This window comes from Ictidomys tridecemlineatus, chromosome 13 (assembly GCF_052094955.1).
Source record: "Ictidomys tridecemlineatus isolate mIctTri1 chromosome 13, mIctTri1.hap1, whole genome shotgun sequence".
In the NCBI taxonomy this organism is placed as follows: domain Eukaryota; kingdom Metazoa; phylum Chordata; class Mammalia; order Rodentia; family Sciuridae; genus Ictidomys; species Ictidomys tridecemlineatus.
Window position 1 is genome coordinate 48,864,336 of NC_135489.1, and position 24,375 is coordinate 48,888,710.

At 40.1% G+C, this 24,375-nt stretch overlaps 1 protein-coding gene across 10 annotated transcripts in view; it reads left to right on the forward strand.

Annotated features, from left to right (window-relative positions):
• Positions 1–7,825: 7,825 nt before the first annotated feature.
• Clul1 (clusterin like 1) overlaps positions 7,826–24,375 on the forward strand; it is a 46,759-nt gene continuing 30,209 nt past the window's right edge. For 4 of the 10 annotated variants that reach the window (XM_021728904.3, XM_021728906.3, XM_021728901.3 and 1 more), the window contains exon 1: positions 7,826–8,141. Coding sequence is in view for 3 of the 10 variants with exons in the window: in XM_021728901.3 (XP_021584576.2) it covers positions 8,112–8,141 (30 nt within the window). In the remaining 7 variants the exon portion in view is untranslated. Of the gene's footprint in view, positions 8,142–22,742; positions 22,905–23,913; positions 24,020–24,375 lie in introns of all 10 variants that reach the window. The other 6 variants (XM_078030303.1, XM_078030306.1, XM_078030301.1 and 3 more) reach the window with 4 other exon arrangements.

The following is a 24,375-nucleotide window of genomic DNA, read 5'->3' on the forward strand; positions in this document are numbered from 1 at the left end:
CCGCAGGCATGCCAGGCGAGCGCACTACCGCTTGAGCCACATCCCCAGCCCAAACTTGCATTCCTCTTGCCTGGGCTTCCCAAGTTGCTAGGATTACAGGTATGTACCACTATGCTCAGGTGTGATTTGGATTTTAAATGTCCCTCAAGAGCTCATATGTTAAGACTTGGCCCTCAGCTTGCCACCATTGGAAAGTAGTGAAATTTTAAGAAGTAGGGCCTAGTGAGAGGTCTTCCAGTCATTAGGGTGTGCCCCTGCCCTTTCCTCTTCCTTTCTTTTTTGCTTCTTGGCTGTGAGGTGACAGGTTTTGTTTTGCTACATGCTTTGCTATAATGTGCTACCTCAGCACAGGTTCAGAGCAACAGGACCAATCATGGACTGGAAATTCTAAAACCATGAGCCACCATAAACCTTTTCTCTTTAATACATTGATTGCCTCAGGTATCTGTTACAGTAGAAGAAAACTGACTAACTCAGTCTTTGTTTCTCCTTCACATTTCTTTTGGGGGTGGGTACTGGGGTTTGAACCTAGGGATGTTTTACCGATAAGCTACATCCCCATAGCCCTAGTCCTTTCTTGATTTGATTTTTTTCTTTTTTATACCTTTATTTTGTTTATTTATTTTATGTGGTGCCAAGGATCAAACCCAATGCTTCACCCATGCTAGGTGTTCTATCACCGAGCCACTGCCCCAGTCCCTCTTGATTTGATTTTTTTTTTGTACTCGTCATTGAACTTAGGGGTGATTTATGTTTGAGCTACATTCCCAGAGTTCCCCCCCATCTCCCGCCACCTTTTTGAGACAGGGTCTCACTAAGTTGCTGAAGCTGACCTGGAACTCATTTGGAATCATCCTGCTTCAACTTCCTAACTTGCTGGGATTACAGGTGTGAACCACCGTACCTGATAATTTTTACTTTTTTTTAATTTGTTTGTTTTGAGACAGAATCTCACTAAATTGCCTTAACATACAGTAGTTTTTATTTTATTCATTCTGTCAATATCTACTCTTTGTTAATGGTGCTTGGAATTGAACCCAGGGCATCACACATACTAAGAACATGCCTTGTGACTGAGTTATACCCCAGCCAAATCTCTGCCTTTCAAATTGTATATTTAAACCATTTGTACTTAATGTAAATATTGATATCTAAAGGCTTAAATCACTATTTTACTTTTTGTCTTCTCTTCTCCATTTTTCACTTTTGTTTTCTTTTTCTTGTCTTCACATTGGCTACATAAATACTTTCATCATTTCATTTGATTTATTCATAATGTTTTGTTTTTCTTTTTATTTTCTTCTTTCTTTTCTTTCTTTCTTTTTTTTTTTTTTGGTAGTCCTAGAGATTGAACCTAGAGCCTCACACATGCTAGGCAAGTACTCTGCTACGGAGCTATATCCCAGACCCTTTTATTTTGAGACAGAGTCTTGCTAAGTTGCCCAGGCTGGCCTTGAACTTGTGATCCTCCTGCCTCAGCCTCCCAAGTAGCTGGGATTAGAATCCAGGGCCTTATTATACTAGATAAACACTCTACCACTGAGCCACATCTCCAGCCCTCGATAGTGTTTTTGACTATATCTTATTTGTATGGTGTTTTTAGTGGCTCCCCTGGTGTTACATTATATACACAGAACATCACAGTATACTTGTGTCATCATCTTCCCTGTTCAAGTGGAGTATAGAAACCTTTCCTTCTTTCACATTCTTTACATCACTGTCTTAAACATTTCTACTACACTCATTTGGAACCAGATCAATGTTATAATTTTTGCTTTATCCATCAAATAATTTAGAAAATTCAAGGGAAGTAAACTCACTGCTTTTACCCCTGTTTTTGTTTACCACCTTCTTCTTCCTTCTTGATGTCCCATGGTTCCTTCTACAATCATTTCCTTTTTGTTGAGAGAACTACCCTGGTCATTCTTTTCGGGCAGATAGGCTAGTGATAAATTTCCTTTGTTTTCTTTTCTCTGAGAATGGCTTCAATTCCCCCTTCATTCCTGATAGATTGGTCTAGGACTGGGTATAGAATTCTGGGCTAACCAATTCTTTTCTTTTGACTCTTTCATAAGTATGCAGTGTAGCTTCAAAATGAAAATTAATCCAAATCTACATGTGCTCCTAGGCTACATTCATAAATGTGCAAATTGCTGAATGAAGAGGGGTCCTACCTGTGTCATCTGGAAGACCTCACTCACCTTGGGTATTACATTTGAAAAGGAAGTGAAGAATTCAAGATCTGTTGAGATTAGTGAGATAAATAGGATGAAGGGATACAAAGCTATGTTCAAAGAAAAGGGATTTAAAGGAAATAGGCTATTAAAATACTCTGGATGCATATGACCTTGCAAGAAACAGAACTTGTGCCATAGACTTCTAAGGGGTTTCTATCAAAGAGAATAAAAAGGGAAAGAGATTGCAGTTTAGTATCGGGAAGGCTTCTCAACAACCCAGCCTGCCCTGAAGATAAACTGTACTGCTAAGGATCGTGTGCCTGTCATGAAGGGCGCAGGAGGAGCATGAGCTGGATGAATATTTTCCCAAGACACCACAGGTATTTTAGGCTATTGCAATGCCATACCAGGCATTTCCATTTCAATATGGGTTTCTAGGATGTAACATGGAATACAATTGATTGATTGATTGATTGTGGGAATTAAACCACTGAACCACATCCTCATCCCTTTTTATTTTTTATTTTGAGATAGGGTCTCACTAAGTTACTTAGGGCCTTGCATTAGCTGAGGCTGGCCTTAAAATTGTGATCCTCCTGCCTCATCCTCTGGAGTCCCTGGGATTACAGGCATACACTACCATACCTGGTGAAATGTTACGTATTTAGACAGACAATCTACAGACTTGCAAATTTCATTTTGATATTAACAATCATATAAAATTACTTTCCACACATAAGAACATTTTATCACTAGCAATAGATGATGACAACTTACAGGAAATGTGCCTGCCTTGTTATGGTTCTTGCCTGATAATGTTTATATTTCAAGTTGATATTATAAAGTGATATGTGTGATTTTAACTACTTAAATTCATTTACATTAAAGTACAGAACACATAAACAATACCACTCCAGATGGCTCTTGAAACAGGACTTGTCTGCACCTGCACTATCTAGGAGGGTTTACAAATTCTATTATCATGTTATTTTACAAAAGAGAAACAGGCATGAAGTGTTAAGATGGTTGATAGGATATTGGTTTTGCACCTGGACTCCAGAGCCAGACCAACTTGGTTGAGATTCTTCCTTTACCACTGATTACCAAACTGTGCAAGTTCATGTTGCTAGTCAGTAGTAAAGGAAGAATCTCAACCAAATTGGTCTGGCTCCAGAGCCCAGGTGCAAAACCAATATCTTATTAACTACCCTAACAATTTAGTTTAACCAACTTGTTGCCCTGTCCAATTCAATGAATGTGTCCCCTCCAAATGTCACTTAATCAATGGTATTTCTGGACTCACAACCTTTTGGAACTTCTTTTTAGGAGACAACCTGAAAACCTCCAGCTCCTCCAAACCTTCTGAATGTTCTTAGGAGACAAATCCTTCGCACTGAGAATGGACTTCAGTTTTTGAAACAACCTCAAGTTGTTCATCGTCAACTCTGATGGACAGCGTAGCTGAAAAAGCTGGATGTTATCATTTGGGGTTTAAAACAATAAGTGTTGCTGGGCACAGTGGCACATTCCTATAATCCCAGCTTCTTGGGCAGGAGGATCACAAGTTTGAGGCCAGGGTGGGCAACTTAGTGAGACCTCTGTCTCAAAATAAAATAAAAAAGGGCTAAAGATGAGGCAGAACACTTGCTTAGCATGTACAAGACCCTAGGCTCAATTTCAGCACCACCAAAAAAATCCCAACCCTGCCTCCCCCCACCAAAAAAAAAAAAACAACAGCAAATGCCAATAAAATGATGAGTTCAATTTCTTTGAATGGTTTGAAGACCAGCTTTGAAGGTACTTCCCAAAGAGCAGCACCAGAAAGGCAGTGACTGACAACAGCATCATTGGAATAAGTCTCCAATCTCCAAGGCAACCCAGTGTTTTGAAAGAACAACATTCACTTGGGTGTGTGTATCTGGTGGTGGTATTTTCAAAATTACATACTATGCAGATGCTTCCTTTACCTTATATAAGAACTGTTATTGCATACATCAAGAAATAAAAAGGGGCAGAGAAATCACCAGATTCTCCCGCATTAAGTGCTCAAATAACATAGAACTTCATTAAGTGACATTAGGAAGAAAAACCACTGACCTCACCATTTCAGATAGAAGTAATAGTCATTCACTTCCTAGGAAGAGAAACATATAGGTTGAAGTCATGCCCAGCCATTTCCTGGCTTGTTCTGGGGAAAATTACCTATTTTTTTTAAGGTTCTTTTTGTTTAATTTTTATTATTAGTTGTTCAAAACATTACATAGTTCTTGACATATCATATTTCATATATTTGATTCAAGTGGGTTATGAACTCCCATTTTTACCCCATATACAGATTGCAGAATCACATCAGTTACATATCCATTGTTTTACATAGTGCCATACTAGTGTCTGTTGTGTTCTGTTGCCTATCCTATCCTCTACTATCCCCCCTCCCCTCCCCTCCCCTCCCATCTTCTCTCTCTACCCCATCTACTATAATTTATTTCTCCCCCTTGTTTTTTTTCCCTTTCCCCTCATTTCCTCTTATATGTAATTTTGTATAACAATGAGGGTCTCCTTCCATTTCCATGCAATTTCCCTTCTCTCTCCCTTTCCCTCCCACCTCTCATCCTTGTTTAATGTTAATCTTCTTCTCATGCTCTTCCTCCCTGCTCTGTTCTTAGTTGTTCTCCTTGTATCAAAAAAGACATTTGGCATTTGTTTTTTAGGGATTGGCTAGCTTCACTTAGCATAATCTGCTCTAATGCCATCCATTTCCCTGCAAATTCCATGATTTTGTCATTTTTTAGTGCTACGTAATACTCCATTGTGTATAAATGTCACATTTTTTTAATCCATTCATCTATTGAAGGGCATCTAGGTTGGTTCCACAGTCTAGCTATTGTGAGTTGTGCTGCTATGAACATCATCGATGTAGCAGTATCCCTTTAGTACACTCTTTTAAGGTCTTTAGGGAATAGTCCAAGAAGGGGAATAGCTGGGTCAAATGGTGGTTCCATTCCCAGCTTTCCAAGGAATCTCCATACTACTTTCCAAATTGGCCTCACCAATTTGCAGTCCCAATTTGCAGCAATGTACAGGTGTACTCTTTTCCCCACATCCTCACCAGCACTTGTTGTTGTTTGACTTCATAATTGCTGCCATTCTTACTGGAGTGAGATGGTATCTTAGGGTGGTTTTGATTTGCATTTCCCTGACTGCTAGAGATGGTGAGCATTTTTTCATGTACTTGTTGATTGATTGTATATCCTCCTCTGAGAAGTGTCTGTTCAGGTCCTTGGCTCATTTGTTGATTGGGTTATTTGTTTTCTCATTGTTTAATTTTTTGAGTTCTTTGTATACTCTGGATATTAGGGCTCTATCTGAAGTGTGAGGAGTAAAAAATTTGTTCCCAGGATGTAGGCTCCCTATTTACCTCTCTTATTGTTTCTTTTGCTGAGAAAAAAACTTTTTCATTTAAGTAAGTCTCATTTGTTGATTCTTGTTATTAACTCTTGGGCTATGGGTGTCCTATTAAGGAATTTGGAGCCCAACCCCACAATATGTAGATTGGAGCCAACTTTTTCTTCTATCAGACGCAGAGTCTCTGATTTGATATCAAGCTCCTTGATCCATTTTGAGTTGAGACTTATTGTCTTTGTCGGTAAAATAGAATTTTATTACCTTGTCAGGTTATTGTTAAAATTTGAAATTATTTACATAAGGTGATCTGGCACATAAATACATCAGTCAAAGAAAGATATCAAAAATAATAATAGGTGAAGCACACACAAAAAAAGAGAAGGTAGGGGCTGGGGATATAGCTCAGTTGGCAGAGTGCTTGCCTCACATGCACAAAGCCATGGGTTCAATCCCCAGCACCACAAAAAAAAAAAAAGAGAGAGAGAGAGAGAGAGAGAGAGAAGATAGATAAATAAGTACATCTTTTCACACATAGAGTACAACAATCTCAGCAAAATACTACCTAAAATAAATATGCATGCTGATCCAACATTCACCATCCAGAACTAAGGTTGGGATCCATTAGATTGGGATCCAATGGGGGAAAATATTTTAAAATTGTATGGCCCCTTAGCAAGCATGGACTTGCAGTTTGTATTGGCTTCTCTGCTCCCTAGCTACCTCTTCCATCATCCAGAGTTTGTGAGCTCAGGGACAGAATTTGGCTTACACTGATGCACTTGGCAGCTACATCCGCTGCAGCTGTTCAGGGTGTCCCTAAATGAAGTCCCTAGCCAACCTGCAAGCAGAAGCTAAAATCCAGCCATTGCCCACTCATTAAGCCCATCTCCCTGCACAGGGAGCAACTACTCAGAGGTAACTTTTACTTGGCACATAGGCACAAATCGCCCCTCTCCCTTATCTGCCTAGAGAGTGCCCTTTTTTTTAATTGAGCAAGGCATTGTATATATTGTCTGAGGATTTGCCATCTTATTATTATTTTTTGCATGTTTTGTTTTGTTTTTTCAATTGAGTTAGGTAGTGTGTCTCAGTCACCTTTGCATTACTCCAGCAAAATACCCAGGACAGGCTACTTATAAAGTAAAGAGAAATTTAGTTCACAGTGTTGGAACTTCAAGAGGGTGGTGTTGGCATGCCCTTGCATCATGCAACGTGGAAGATAGCAATGGCTATTTTAAGTGGGAGCCAGCATGTAACTATATCTTTAGGAACAGAGAGAAAGTCAGAGATGAGGGGCCACAGCCTCCTTCCAGGGCTCATGCAAAGACCTCCTCTAGGCGACCAAGCCTGTAACACGGGAGCCTTTGGGGGACACTGATCCAAACCATAGCAGATTGCCCAGTTTAAAAAATCAGGGATCTCACATAAATATTCGTATTTCTGGGTTTTTGAAAAACTAGATGCTTTTTCCACAGTAGGTCCACATTTCTTCCTGACATCCATCCACCCTTGGCTGGAGAGACACTGCCTCTGCGGGAGGCGGGGTTTCCGCAGGCCCCGCCCACTGTTGCCCGCCTACCCCTGGCAGCAGGTTGGGCCGCGCAGCCGGGTGCCCACAATGTGGGCGATTGCAGTGGAAGCAGTTCCTCCCGTGGGCAGCCCTCCAGCGCATCTTTTGAGTGACAGATGAGGGATAACGTCCCACAAGCCAGAGAGATTTCTGTCCTCACCGCAGCTGCCCATTTCTCCCGAGATCCAGAGAAAGGCGCTGTCAAACCCAGCTGGGCAGCCCGCAAGGCGGATGGCCGGCCTCTTTGGCTTGCTCAGAACAAAGCCACTCCCTGTTCTTGCCAGAGGAAATGGAAATGGCTGCTTCAGAGGCTGCCAGCAAAACTCAGGCAACCTACTGGGTTATTGCGATTTATGGCTTGGCTTTTTCAAAACCTCCAGGAGGAGGTGGTAGACGCAGGGGAGACCCACCATCCATACAAAACCGTTGGCAAAAACCTAGCAGAAAAATAATCACTCTGGCACCCAGATATCAAGACAGTGCATGGAATTCTCAGCCCAGCTTGCTAAAATCATCTTTTCAGGAAACCCTGGATGAGCCCACTGGTTTTTATTACCATCCTGCTAGGTCCTAGATAACTGAGGCTAATGAAATGAGCTGAAGGTTCTATTTATGGCTACACAAGGCTGATTACTCCGGCTTAGCCTACTTTCAATCCACAAATCTCCCTAGTGGGCAACTTGGTGCTCTGTTATGTTTTTTTTTTTTTTTCTCTCCTTGGTACTTTCCTCTGGACATAGAAAACAGAAAAATTAATAAGGCCACTTTCACCTGCCTCACTCAAGAACAAGACTTTCAAACTTCCCTCTCAACACTGATGCAACCCCTCAATTCCTGACAGCCAGGGGTGGGAAAGTTTCCAGAGATAGGCGGCAGCCCGATTTACCAAGAAGAGATGAGATGTTGTTACCCAATAAAAATGCCATAAATACGAAATGATGAACTACCATGGGAAATGAATGGATAGAAAAGGACACGTTGGAATGCAGGTTAGTAAAATTCACTTAAACTTTGCATGACCTTGAAGAAAGTCATAGTGATCTATTTTTCCAGGTTCCTCAAATAATGCATTGAGATATGGCTGCTTCCCAAGTCTTACTGTGTAATGAACTGAATTTAGACCCTTTCTAAATCTTCCTCCTTCCTGGGATATCCTAGAATCTCTCTTGAATCTCCAGGTTGCCTGGGTTTCTCCCTACCCTCAGCATCCTTCAGGCAGTATCAGCTAATGAGACAATTACTTCCATGGAAGCATCTCACTTCTGGCCATGGGGACAGAAGTGCCTCTCTTTGATAATTCAGAACAGTGGGGAACACAGGGTCAGATCACCCTGGGGTGATGTCTACCAAAAAAGTAGCTGTGACACTGAGTTCCTGGAAGGTTTGCTACAGCTGGTCCAGATTTTCCATGGGCTCACCTTTAAATTAAAAGAATTTCTGCACTTTCAAGAATTTGAAAACAAAGCCATGTGTGAGAAAATGAGATCCACTCCTATGCCCTTGCAAGAAATAGGTTGCATTCCTTTTTCTACACTTAAAAAAAAAAAATCCTCTCTTTTTCCTCCCCAGAATGCCATATATGTAAATGATTCCAAATTAATCTTTAGCATGTGCCCATGTTGTTTTGATTTGCTAAACTTTAAAAATATGTCCATTGTTCTCTTTTAACAGTTTTTGGCAAGTTTTTCAGAAATCGAAATACGTTAATAAAATGAGTACAATTAGCAAGTACCATTCAGTGATCACTAGAGGTAAACATACCCTTATAATATACAAAAAGCATGATTCTCACAGATTTTACAATGCCACCTAAGATTTCTTATTTAACTTTATTGTTAATCAGCAAAATCAGTACAATTACACAGAGAAAAGCTAACTAATAGACTTGTCAGAATGGTACTTTGACATATCATTCAGTGTTTTTGTATTTAAGGTAATTACATAATTTAGTAGAAAGAAAGAGACCTGCATTCAGTGGAATTCTATCTTAATAGTTCTCTAGCTTAATAGTTCTGTGATATTGGCCATAGTCCTTAATCTCTCTGATCCTTGTTTTATTTATCTTTGGATGGGGTGCTGGGAATGGAACCCAAATCCTTGAGCATGCTAGGGAGGCTCTCCTGAGCCATACTCCCCAGCCTTTCTTTTCTTTTTCTATGGAATAGGGTTGGTTAATACTCATAGAGTTAAAAGGATTACATGAGATTTTATGTCAACAGGGTGGCTGGTACAGTAGAAGATACTCAATAAAGAAAGCTCTCACTATTAGCTCTTTTTCAAATGATAGTGATTTAAAATGTTTAGATACATGCATTCAAACTTTAGAAACATAGTTGACCTACTTTGTCCATGGATTCAACCAACTAATGATCAAAACAATAAATTTTTTAGTTGTTTCTTGAGCTGTAGATGTAGTTCAATGGTAGAACATCTACATAACACGAGCAAGGCCCTGAGTTCCATCCCTGGTACCAAAACAAAACAAAACAAAAAAAGTATGTCTTGTTGCCAATACTTTGGTTCACACCTGAAATCCCAGCTACTTCTTGGGAGACAGAGGCAGGGGGATCACAAGTTCAAGATCATCCTGGACAATTTAGTGAGATCCTGTTTCAAAATAAAACAGAAAGAACAGGGGCCAGAGCCGTTGCCTAGCATGCTCAAGGCAAACTCTGGGTTTGATCCCTAGCATGGGGTGGGTGGGGGGAACCATTAAAGGTTTTGAGTATTATTCACTGTATATAATCCACATCACATACCAAATATGTGTGAATCAACTGCTTATGTTATCAGTAAAGCTTCCAGACAATAGCAGTTAAGTTAGTAGTTAAGTTTGGGGCAAATCAAAAGTTATACACAGAGTTTTGACTGCACAAGGGGTCAGAGCTCCTAACTTCTGTGTTGTTCAAGAGTCAACTGTATGTGGAAGGATAAGCTTGATTATATGCAAGTACTAAGCCATTTTATAAGGGACTTGACCATCCTCAGATTTTGGTATCAAGAATTACTATATTGCTCTTCAGAAGATTAGAATAATTTATTTTCATCACCAAAAATGATGAAAATGTCAGTGACTGCCATAATCTTAAACATTATTAATGAAGGGGCTGGGGACATAGCTTAGTTGGATATAGCTCAGTCCTCGAATGCACAAAGCCCTGAGTTCAATCCCCAGCACCAAAAAAGGAAAAAAAAAAATACACACACACACACACACACACAATACAAAGCCTGGGCCCACTGGCACACACCTCCAATGTCAGCAACTCAGAAGGCTAATGCAGGTTTGCAAGTTAGAAGCCAGCCTGGGTAATTTAGTTAGATCCTGTCCCCTTCCCCATTTAAAAAAATTAATTAATTTAAAAAGGGCTGGGGTAGAGTGACCTTGGGTTCCATTCCTAATACCTAAGGGATTTTTTAATACTAATTATTTAAATCACTAGTATTAGCTCCTTCTCTTAATATTACATCACATACGAAAATTTTAACTTTGTGGTTGTTTTATCTCTCTCTTTTCTATTTATTCAGTACTGGTTTGAACCCAGGGACCACAGTCTGCCTAGGCTGCTGAGGCTGGCCTCGAACTTGCAATCCTTCTGTCTCTGCCTCCTAAGTAGTTGGAAATACAGGCATGTGCCACTGTGCCCAGCTCTGATTTATATCTTCTTCTTCTTAAATGCAAACTGCTGTTTGGTGAATGATAATTATAATACCAACTTGCATGTTGCCACTGAGCTCAGCATTTGGATTTTTTTTTTTTAATTTGCTTCAGAAGCATCAGCCTTTACTACCAAGAGTCAAGCAATTCGTTTCTTTCTAAAATCTCTCATAAATTTTAAACACTATATACTGGCTTAAATGTTTCCTGTACTTCCATAAAGGACACATAAATCAGTCTATATGTGATGCTTCTCACTGTGAAAGGAGTTGATCTCGTTCAAGCACCAGGCAACTTTATTGCATATCGAGTTTCTATAGTTCAGCCAAAAGTTCAGGGATAAAGACTTGCTGCAAAAAGTCTTAAACTGTTCTCCACCATTTTCCCTCTTAATCTATGCAGAGATGGGAAATAGTCATATCTGCATATTCCTCTTGTAGAATATTAGAACAACGTACTTGCAATTTACAGAGAAGAAGGAGATTGGAAATATAGCTTGAAAACTTGGAAAATTAGTGGAAAGGGAGGCTTATCTCTACAAATATGCCAGAGTACAATTTGGTTTTGTACCTGAAAAATTAATTAGATTGAATCATTTTATAAGGATTGGAGTTAGGAGAATACTAGAAGTGAAGAGTTCGTCTTAGGACCTCTTAATTGATTAATCAGTGAAGTTACCAGATCCAGTTAGAGGTTTAGTCTTGAAAAACTCAAGATAACTGTCAAAGAATTATAATGGCTTAACTGTCTTTCAATAATACCTCTCAATGAAGCTACCTCATGAAGAATCAAAATCTGTACTTTTTTTTTTCATTGAACCTAATTATAGGGTGACCAATTGTCATTGATTTGCCTGGGGCTGAGGGTGTTGCAGGCCTTGAGGGATTATCAGTGCCTAATCCTAGAACAGTCCCGGGCTGACCTGGACAGTTGGTCACCCTACCCAACAGTCTCATCTCTATCATTAAAGCATCTGGATTACCTCAAAAAATCAACCCGGCTTGCCTGATGCAAGACAGTTAACAAGCTTTTATTAACTGCCTACTGTCTGCCAGGGTCTAAAGATGATGAGTGATTGATGGACAAGCATCACTAATGGAAATACTTTGAGGTTCTCACAGTTCCTATCTGTGTTGGCCTCACATGGATACTTCTACTTCTGGGTTTGTGTTGCTTCTTGTTATTAGGCTGAACTCAACAAAACAAGATGACCACAATTAACTTTTATAGTGGATTCATCCTGGTTGTGCTATTGTTTAAATTAGATATGATATCTAATTTAGTATTAGCTAAATGTATTAAAAATTCCATGTGAAAGTGAGCGAAAAGAGCCAAAGATGGATAATAAGCAATTTATTTGCCTGCTTTTCCTTAAATACTAAATTAAACATAAATATAGTATATGGCCTGACATTATAGTTTGCTTCCACAGACCTTTATAGATTGCTTACCTTGGACCAAACTTGTGCTTGGTGCTGAGGCTGCATGAATGCACGAGAAATGGTTTCACCCTCAGGAACATTCTATCTAGTAGAGAGAGAAACATGTGGGCCAGTTTCTCTCTGTTTGCCACCCTTTTCCCCAGATCCATTCACCACTTTTCTTTGCCCTGCTCCATGTCCCAAAGAGTTGACCTTTGTGAGCTGCATCACTGGGGCTCCTCGCTCTGTGGCTTCTGATCCAGTTCAGTCAGTTAAGAAGCATCGTTTTGGTGTGGCAGCTCTGACAGTCTCTCTGCCATTGTAATTCTTTCATCTAGGGCTCCACACTCACTTGGGATCCTGTATCTAACACTTGATGTCTTAACCATATCCACTTCTGAAAATAGTCCCATTGTAAAATTATTTGCAAAAAGTTTCTCCGCGTGTACTTCCTATTTCCTGTGCAGACCCTGATGGACTCACTGGGAAAATAAACTATAGAAATAAAGGAATGTAAGTGTAATAATGGAGGCTATACAAGTAGAATGGTGTAACAAACGGTGACTTCTAGCACTGGCAACACTGTCCAGGAAATGCAAATATGATCTGAACACTAAAGGACAAGGGACCAGTGGGAGGAAAACCTGGAAGGGGCAATGTTTGGCATAGAGAGAAAATAAACCGCAGTGCAGTCATGCGACGGTTAACAGTTCAGGACATCTGGAGGACAAAGTACAGACACGTCTTGATTTATGATGGGGTTATGTGTCAATAAACCTATTATAGACCAAGGAGTCGGGTAGCTGCGTCAAATGGTGGTTCCGTTCCAAGTTTTCTAAGCAATCTCCATACTGCTTTCCAGATTGGTTGCACCAATTTGCAGTTCCATCAGCAATGTATGAGTGGGCCTTTTCCCCCATATCCTCGCCAACATTTATTTTTGTCTGTATTCTTGAAAACTGGCATTCTGACTAGCGTGAGATGAAATCTTAGAGTAGTTTTGATTTGCATTTTTCTAATTACTAGAGATGTTGCATTTTTTCATATATTTATTGATCAAATGTATATCTTCTTCTGAGAGTGTCTGTTCATTTCCTTAGCCCATTTATTGACTGGGGTTTTTTTTTTGTCATTAGGTTTTTGAGTTCTTTATATATTCTGAAGATTCGTGTTCTATCTGACGTGTGTGTGGCCAAAATTTGCTCCCACAATGTAGGCTCTCTGTTCACCTCATTGATTGCTTCTTTTGCTGATAAGAAGCTTTTTAGTTGGAATCCAACCCAACTATCCCACTCCTCAGTCTATACCCAAAGGACTAAAATCAGCATACTGTAGTAACACAGCCACATCAATGTTTATAGCAACACAATTCACAATAGCTAAACTGTGGAACCAACCTAGATGCCCTTCAATAGATGAATGAATAAAGAAACTGTGAGATTATATATACACACACACACACACACACACACACACACACACATACACATACAGATACATACATACAATGGACTATTACTCAGCATTCAAAGAGAATAAAATTATGGCATTTGCAGGTAAATGGATAGAGTTGGAGAATATTATCCTAAGTCAAGTAAACCAATCCCAAAAAACCAAAGGCCAAATGTGCTCTCTGGTAAGTGGATGCTGATCCATAACAGGGAGGTGGGAAGCATGAGGAAAATGGAGGAACTTTGAGTGGGTAAAGGGGAGGGAGTGTGGGGAGGGAGCATAGGGGCAGGAAAGATGGTGGAATGAGATGGACATCATTACCCTAGATACATGTATGACTGCACATATGGTGCAATGCTATAGCGTGTACGACAACAGACATGAAAAGCCATGCTGCAACTGTGTACAATGAATCAAAATGCATTCTGCTGCCATTTATACTTAATTAAAATAAATAATTTAATTAAAAAACTATTATGGGTTGAAAACATCATAAGTCAAAATGCATTTAATATACCCTACCAGTCAAACACATAGCTTAGCTCTGTCTATCTTAATTGTGCTCAGAATACTTAACATTACCCTACAGTTTGACATCTTCTAACACAAAGCAAAGTGTACTTTATAATCAAGTATTGAATAAAGCACATAACTTTTGAGTTTATTGAAAGTAAAAACAGAATTGTTGCATGGTTGTGCTTTCACACCATTGTAAATTTTAAAAATCATTAAGTTGGATCATTGTAAGTCAGGTACCATCTGTCTATGGAAAGAAGCAATGGAAGATAGTGTGAAGAGATAGACCACATGCACATGTATCACACACACACACACACACACACACACACACACACACACCCCATGTGACAAACACTGTTCCAGGCACTTGACAGTCATTGGACAATAAAACATAGACTTTGAAGTCCCTTAGGAAAACAAACAATAAGCTATAGACATAACATATAAATAAATCATGTAGCATGTTATAAGGTGATAAGTTAATGGAAAATGGAAAAGTAGAGAGAGTAAAGGAGTTTAGGTATGAGATGAGTATCAGTAGTAGGCTGCAGTGTTAAAGAGCCAAACAGGCCTCACTGGATAAGTCACACTGAGGAGGTGATTTGTACAGAAAAGGAATTGAAGGAGATAAGAATGTGGATATCTACAGGAAGAACATTCCAGGTAGAGGAATCCTCCAGTGCAAAGGGCCCATGGCAAGAGCATGTCTGACATATTCCATGAACATCAATAACGCTACATAAACTAGAGCTGAAGTGGAAGAGGAGAGAGTAATAAGAGATGAGAACAGAGAGTTTCAGAGTGGGGAAGGACTTGATGGGTCTTGTAAATCCTTTGGATTTTATTCAGAGGGTGACAGGGAATGTGAGAGTCAGCTTTCTGTGAGCCAACCACCTGACAAGAACAACTTAGAGTAGAAAAGAATTATTTTGGCTTATGGTCCCAGAGGTCTTAGTCCATGGTTGATCAACACCATTGCAGAACCATCACGGCAAAGGCATCATAGGGGAAAGGTGCTCAGCTCATGGCAGCCAGGGAAGAGAGAGAGAGAGAGAGAGAGAGAGAGAGAGAGAGAGAGAGAGAGAGAGAGAGAGAGAGACGGGGAGAGAAGCCAGGGACAGATGTAGTTCCCAAGGCCATGTCCCAGTGACCTACTTCCTTAGCCACACCCTACCTGCCTAGAATTACCACCTGGTAGTCCATGCAAGTTATTAATCCACCAGAATTCTCATAATACTAATACTTTCACCTCTGAACATAATTGTTGTATTGTGTAACACATAAGCTTTGTGGGCAGGGTACATTCCAGATCCAAACCACAACAGGGACCACTGGAGACTTCTGAGCAAGGAACTACATACTCCTGGCTGAAATTTATTCTGTGGACAATGTGAATCAACTGGAAGAATTTAAGGATGGGTGTACCATGAAAAAAAAAAATACTTAAGATTCTTGTTATTCAAAGTGTAGTGTAGGGTCAGTAGCATTGTTATAACCCAGGGACTTGTTAGAACTGCAGAATCCCAAACTCCCAAGACAAACTTGCACTTTAACAAGATCCCTGGTGGTTTATTTTGGGGTGAAGTTTAAGAAGGACAGATTTGAAAGATCCCCTTGAAAGAAGGGTGGAGGATAAAGTTGAGCAGGAACAACAAGTCAGAGAGGGGTGAGAAGAGCCTAAAATAGGATAGAATTAGAGATATAAAAAGGGGACAAATTGAAAGGAAATCCAAGAGAAAGACAATGCCCAGCATAACACAGACAATTCCTAGATTTTTTTTTTCCTTTTTGGTACCAGGAATTGAACCCATGAGTGCTTAACCACGGAGCCACATCCCCAGACTGTTTTATTTTTTATTTTGAGACAGAGTCTTGCTAAATTGTCTAGGGCCTCGCTAAGCTGCTAAGGCTGACTTCAAACTTGCAGTCCTCCTGCCTCAGACTCCCAACTAACTGCAGTGAGTGAGCTTTTCTCACTCACCTGGGATTAAAGGCGTGCACCACTGTGCCCAGCAGCCTAGATACTTTTAAAAAACGTTCTGAAATATTACAGGTTCACTGTGATTGCAAAAAATGTATAAGGAAGTACCATGTGGCCTTCACCTAATTTCCTCCAAAGTTAACAGCTTAAACAATTATAGTACAATGTGAAAACTGATAATTTGACACTGATATAATCCATAACTTATTCAGATTTCACCAATTATTATGTGTGTGTGTGTGTGTGTGTGTCTGTAATTTTATCTGGGGCAGATTTATCACCACAATTAAAGTACTCAAATCAACACCATAAGAATTACTCAGGTTGTTTTTTTAAGAACATATCCATCCCTCCATCCCTAATCCCTACTCTGTTCTTCATCTCTATAATTATGCTACTTCACAAATTTTATGTAAATGAAATCATAGCCATAGGTAGCCTCTGGGATTGGCTTTTCTCACTCAGCATAATTTCTTTGAGGTTCAACCAAATTATTATGAGTATCAATATTTCAGTCCTTTTCATTGCTGAGTAGCATTCTATGGCATGGATTATTAGAGTTTGTTCAACCCACTGAACCCACTGAAGGACATCTAGATAGTTTCCCAGGTTTCCAGTTTGGGGCTATGATGAGCACAGCTGCTTTGAATGTTAGTCTACAGCCTGGATACTTTTTGAATGAATGAGTGAGATAGAATAGATATGATATAGTGATTAGCTGTGGGGAGAAAGAGTGGCATAATCAGCAAAAGAGAAAGAGCCCTAATGCAATGGGAAGCCACCAAGTACAACAAAAAGAGTTTGTTTCATACATACACACACACACACACACACACACACACACACACACACTTTACTAATCATCAAATAGTATCCCTTTTTAATAAGACAATAATTTAATATGAGTAAACTGGGAACTTAAAAATCTAAGTAAAATTGGACAACATAAGTAGATGATAGTTCTCAATCCAATCTTTTAAGATATTTGCAGAGACTTAGACTGGTTTGCTATGATTGGATATTTTTAAATTCTTTATATTTTGAAAATTGTTTTATTATTTGCCTGAGCTCCTATTCTGTAATGTACTAATATTATTACTATATCACAGCATTCCTCAGATAGTTTGAAACTTGAAGAAAGAACATTCTACATAGTCATGGAAAGTGTCAAAAACAAAAACGATAAAGAATACATTAGAGCCAGGCATAGTGCCACACACCTGTAATCCCAGCAGCTTGGGAGGCTGAGGCAGGAGGACTGCAAGTTCAAACCCAGCCTCAGCAACTTAGCAAGATCCTAAGCAACTTAGCAAGACCCTGTCTCTAAATAAAATAAAAAACAGCTGGGATGTGGCTCAGTGGTTAAGTGCCCCTGGGTTCAATGCCCAGTACCAAAAAGATAAAAAAAATTTTAAAAAATACATTAGGAAAAGCACATGGTATTTTTAAATTATCTACCTCAGAATAATTCCAAGATAGTCTCCTATATTTTTTCTTTTTTCTTTTGTATTTTAATGACTTTATGTGGAACTCAAATTTTCCCTAGGTTTTTTTTTCTTCCTTTTAGTATCACACTTTTTCCTTTAATATTCAAATAAATATCATTCAAGTCCTTTCCTTGTGGATGGTAAGAACAGTCCCTTCCCTAGCTGGTATTTGCCCTCAGCCTGGGAACTGTTCCTAGATCAGTGTCCTTCTGGAAATGAGGCTACCCCTCTGTGCAGACACAGGAGGAAGAAGGAGGGCCTCAGTACCCAAGGACACCCACAGCCTGACTCCTAACTTCCTGCCTCTGAGCCTGACTCCAGCCTGAACTGAGCAGGAAGCCATTTACAACACCCCCACCTCTCTTAGGCCCCAGACCACAACCCACAACACAGGGATCCTCTCCAGTCAGAGTTTTCTTCATGATTTTCTTTCTGCAATCTCAGGGATTCTGGCCTTCTCTCCTACCCCTTATTACCATCCCCGTCTTCCTCACCCACACCCCAGCCAGGAGAAGCCAAAGCACCAGTCGACTTCACAGGAGCCCAAGTCATCTTGGGGCTCACTCAGACTAACTGGACACCTCCTTTTTTAACTTTTTTTTTTTTTTTTTGGTGCTAGGGATCACACTTAGGGCCTTGTGCATACTAGCCAAATACTTTCCCAGGGAGTTACACCCCTAGCCGGCCAGCCTTCTTTTTATGTAACCAAAAGGCTTTTGGAGTCTTCTTCCAAATGAAAGAGATTTTATCAAAGACTGAGAGATTTAAACATAAAATATTATAATAAAAACTGAAACATCAAACACATATACTCACACACACAAAAAAAAATAATAATTCACCAAATTCGAGGCTAGCCCGGGGCCACTGAGGGAGACCCTGTCTCAAAATAAAAAATAAAAAGGGCTGGGAATGTCGTTCAATGGTAGAGCACCTCTGGGTTTCATTCTCAGTACCCAAAACCAGCCAGTCAAACAAACAAGCAAAATATCTGGCCAGGAGGGTTAGGGATGTAACTCAGTCACCTAGTGTGCATGAGTCATTGTGCTCAATCCCTAGTATCGGGGAATAAAAATCTTACTGTGACAAAAGAGATTTCATAGAGGTGCTTGATCTATCTCTGTGTATATGTTTTTTATCATTATAATAATCTCGATCTGTTGACTTCATCTTTCAGGAATCTACACCAATACACAAGAAGGATTCTTGTTTTTTTTTTTTTTTTTTTCATTTAGAGAAAGTCTGATTTGCTCAGGATAAATTTAACAGGTCAAATAATATACTGTAATATTTATCTGATCCCGTATGTACTTTTAAAATTAATTTGGACTTGCAACTGCTTAGTCAAGGATTCATCAGAAGGTGGGACTTTAATGTCATGTATAACTGATAGGAGGATTTATTTCTTCACAGGTCACTAGGATAGGCAAAAGTTAGCATCAAAGGCTTTGAGTATATTACCACCCTGTTGTCATGGAGATTGAGTACCAAATTTAAACATGTTCACCAGGGTCATTATAATGTAGCCAGAATTTAAAGAATAGACTGATTTTAAACTATTTTATAACTTTACTTGTTTGGTCTACCAATTTTTAAATTTTTTTTAGTTGTAATTGGACACCATACCTTTATTTCATTTATTTATTTTTTTTATGTGGTGCTGAGGATTGAACCCAGCGCCTCGCATGTGCTAGGCAAGTGCTCTACCACTGAGCCACAACCCCAGCCCAGGGTCTACTAATTTCTACATGTGTCAGGTTACTCAATAATGAAGCTGCGGGGGGTGGTTCTGGGGTTGTGGCTTAATGACAGAGGGCTCACCTAGCATGCATGGGGCACTGGGTTCAATCCTCTGCACCACACAAAAATAAAATAAAGATATTGTGACCACCTAAAACCAAAAAATAAATTTAAAAAAAAAATGAAGCTCAGTCCTTCTAAAGCTATTCACTCACATGGTCCCTTATGTTGCCTGGGCCCAGATATGACACATCTGGCAGTCTGCTTGGGTTGGCCACTGGATTGCAAGAGAGAGAGAGAGAGAGAAGTCTGGGATGATTCCCAAATGTCTGCATCTGGTGACAGGGAGATATGGCAGGGTGAGCTTGAGGAGTAAAAGCTGGATTGGAAACTGTTGGCCTGAGATCTCTGTGGACCATGATGACAGAGAGACAGTGAGCAGACGTTGGCCGTGCACATCTGTAACGTCATCCAAAGTGAATTCCAAGGCAGTTGAAAGGACAAAACCCTAGGAATATAAACCCTTGGGGGTGGGGCAGAGGAAAAGGATGCAGGAATGAGTCTGAGCAGGCGCCCTGTGTCTGATAAAGCATGTGGCACATAGTAGGCACTCAGCAAACAGAGAGAAAGAGGTAAGTAAATACAGAACCCAGCTACCAGGATTGGATGGGCCTGAAAGCTCAGCCTGCTGTCACTGTAGAAATCAGAAAGGTGTCTGGAATCCTGAGGCTCTGCAACATACTAGCTGCTCTGCCCATCAGCCCCAAGTCATATGTACTTGTCCCCACCGTCCTTGGTCTCCCTCATTTTTTCTTTTCTACTCCCCCTCCCTTCAGCCCTTCATGGGGTTTCTCTGTGCCAGCGACTCCTGTTTGCCTTCTCATTCTTCAGGGTGGAGCCGTTACAAGTTAAACCACTTTTTACCAGTACAGATTACCTCTCTAAGTATAGTTGTGGGGTTTTTTTTGGGGGGGGCAGGTATTGGAGAATGAACCTAGCTCAGGGGTGCTCTACCACTGAGCTTCATGCCAGTGAGACAGGGTCTCCCTAAATGACTTAGAGCTTGCTAAATTGCTGAGGCTGGCTTTGAACTTGCAATCCTCCTGCCTCATCCTCCAAAGCTGCTGGAATTACAGGTATATGCCTCTGGATCCAGCTAATTGTGGTTCTTCATTATGCATAAAGACCTTCTTCCTGTGGAAAGTTAGGATGAATAAGATAAAAGAGATTTAGAGAATGGAGAATTCCATCCTGTTTTACCAATAGGAAAATTATACCCAAAGGAGTACTATGATTGGAATATGGTTTATCCCCAAAAAAATTCATGTTGAGGTTTGATCCCCAATAACAGCGTTGGGAGGAGTTGGAGTCTGCAAGAGAGATCAATACTTTTCTTGCAGAAGTGAGTTTTTACTGTCTTAGGAGTGCTTTGGTTTTTATGAAAATAGATTATTCTAAAGTGAACCTGGCACCTCCTCCCCTCACCCTCTCTCATACATGTGTTCTTCCCTTCTGCCCTTGTCTACCTCCCTTCCCACCATGAATTGACTCATCATGAAACCATTACTAGAAACCTAGCAGATGCCAGTGTCATGCTCTTGAAACTTCAGAACAGTGGGTTACATAAACCTCTTTAGTTTATATAATTTCCAGCCTCAGGTGTTTTGTTATAGCAATACAAAATGGACTAAGACCAAGATGAAGGAGAAGGCAACCTTATACTTCTACTAATAAAAGGATCAGACTGAGAGGTAAGAGGAGAACCAAAAGAAAATGACATCATCTACCAAAAAAGGAGATGCTTTAATAAACGGTTGCTAGTCAACTATACTAAATACCAACACAAAGGACAGGTAAGAAAAGGAATAGAAAGCAACCAGAGGATTTGGTAATCAGTAGATTCTTGGTGAATTTGGAAATCCTCATTGGTAGTAAGAACAAAATCCTGATGCCCCGAGTAGGCACCAATGAGAAAGGCAACATGCCTCACCAACATCTCTCACTGTGCCCTGCTCCAGCCATTCTCATTTTGGAAAAGGGCGTCACATCCACCCATAGCCCAAGTCAAAACTCCAGCAGCCACCCTGGACCCTGCTCTTTCCTTTATTCCACAATTCAGTCCTGTCTCCAAGAAAAAATCCCAAATCCTTCTCACTCTCAAGGAGAACCCCCTCTCTCCTTCCTGGTGATGAAAATAGATTCCTAACTGATTTCCTTTCTACCTTCTTTATTATCTTTCCTATAATCCATTCTTCCCAGGACAGCCACATGGTCTTTTAAAACTGGTAGATCAGACCGTATATTACTCTTTGCAAAATCCTCCTCAATGATTCTACCTCACTTAAAACTTTTTTTCTAACCACTTACCCTGCCCTGCTATCAGTTTGGAACTCTTCTGCTTCCTGACCTGATCTTCTTTTACTGCACTTTGAACATGAGCACGTTTCCTGCTCTAAAATTCTTCCCACCCTTGCATTTACTCTTCCATTTGTAAGGAATGCTCTTCTTCAGATTTTCACAACCCTAAACCTGCCCTCTTTATTTTTTATTTTGAGACAAGTTCTCACTAAATTGCCAAGGTTGACCTCAAACTTGAGACCCTCCTGCCTCAGCCTTCAGAGCTGCCAGGATTACAGACATGCACCACTGCACCCAGTTCTTCTTCAGATTTTAGAAGAGGTGCCACTTCTTGTCCTTGATTCGGGACCAGCTTCGTGTACCAGCCACCTGCACCCTGCCCTTGGAAGGGCTCTCTTGTAGTTCTTAATAATTTTTTAACACAGGATCCACATTTTCATTTTGTGCTGGGCCCTACAAATGACATAGCTGGTTCAGCTTTCAGGGATCATGTTAGGAGTCCCTTTGTCTGAGAGCCTTCCTTGGCCACCCATCCTAACGTAGCCCCTCCCCTTGTAAGTTACTTGCTACCACATTACTCCCATTTCATTTGCTTTATAACAGTGTTCATCTTCTGATACTTCCTTGCTGTGGGCTTCTTTGTTACAATGCAACACAAGCACTTACAAAGCAGAGACCTCCTTATCCTCAGCATGTGGGACATAATAGATGCCCAGTGTACATTTGCTGAATAAATTATTCCAAGAACCTATACTTGCTGAAAGCAAGAGAAGCACTATGCTGGGTGTCATGAAAATTTAAAACATTTGATATTTATAGTCATTCTAATCAATAATTAGATTTGTGTAGTGCTGGTCTAAACAAAAATTCCAGTTTCACGATGATGCTAAATGGGATACAATTTCCTCATATTATATTCAAACTTGAATTTAGAAGTTTGTTGTTGTTGTTATTGTCGTTTTGTTTTGTGTTAGTCTTTGCAGTACTGGGGCCTAGCATGCACTCTACCACTGAACTACATCCCTGGACACTTTTTTCCTGAATTTTATTTGGAGAAAAGGTCTGGCTAAATTGCTGAAGCTGGCCTTGAATTTGTGATCTTCCTGCCTCAGCCTTACAAGTAGCTGGGATTACAGGTGTGTGGCACAGCAACTGGTTTTTATGAAGGCGTTTTGTTTTGTTTTGTAGTTTTGTACTGGAGGTTGAACCCAGGGTGCTTTACTAGCTACATCCATCCCCAGCCCTTTTTTTTTTTTTTTTTTTTTTTTTTTTTTATTTTGAGACAGGGACTTGCTAAGTTGCATAGGACCTAGCTAAATTGCTAAGGCTGACCTCAAACTTGTGGTCCTCCTGCCTCAGCCTCCCAAGTCAATGGGTTAACCGGCATGTACCACCATACCCTACTTCATGAAAGATTTTGAAGTCTGAATTCAATGTTTACTTTTGCTACTTAAAATAACATGAGCTTAAAATAACATTTTTAGTTTAGTGTGAATTTTTAAATTGTTATACTTTCCACTTACGTTGTACTCTATGGCTCAATAAAACATTTATGTTTGTTTTGACCTACTCAGCAACTCTATATACTATGCAACTCTAGCTGTAATTTTTCATTTCGCAGATTGCTTCGAATCACTTATTACTCTCCAACTACACTGCTGCTTGGGGAGAATACATGAATAATAATCACAGAACTTGAAAGCAGGGAAAAACAGTAGAAAATATTTCTACCAACACTCTCCTTTTTATTTTTAAATTTAATTTAATTTTTTTGGCATCAGGGATTGGAACCAGAGGCATTTAACTACTCAGCCACATCCCCAGCCCTTTTTTTATATTTTATAGAGAGACAAGGTCTTGCTGAGTTGCTTAGGGCCTCACTAAATTGCTGAGGCTGGCTTTGAACTTGTGATCCTCCTACCTCAGCCTCCCAAGCCGCTGGAATTACAGGTGTGCACCACTGCACCCAACCTAACACTCTCATTTTTAGATGAAGACTCCTAAATTCAAAGGCACAGGATCATGAGACGATTGTGTGGCAGAGATTTTGATAGAATTTGATCTCTTAAAGCACTGATCTTTGTACTATCCCAGTGGTCCTTTCTATCAAGAGTAAGGGGAGGGGTTAATCTTTTAACCTTCCAGAAGTCTCTACCTCCTGAATGTTCACCATCTTAACATCGCCATACTGAAGACCAACCTTCCAACACATGAATCTTTGGATGGATAAACCACATCAAAACCTCAGCAGGTATAAATCAGAGATGATATTGACAAGTCCATTATGGCCACAATTCTGCCCAGGCCTGAACTCAAGACAATAAACTAACACGTTGAAGTCCATCCCTGAGAGTCCTCTATCAATTTCTCTGCTGATACCACATACATCCTCTTACTATCTTTCTCTTTTAAAATACTTTTTTAGTTGTAGATGGAAACAATATCTTTATTTCATTCATTTATTTGTATGTGTTGCTGAGGACAGAACCCAGTGCCTCACACATGCTAGGCGAGAGCTCTACTGCTGAGCCACAACCCCAGCCCCCCTCTTCCTATTAGATGACCTTGCTTTAGGTCTCCTCAATTGCCAACCATCCATAATATTTT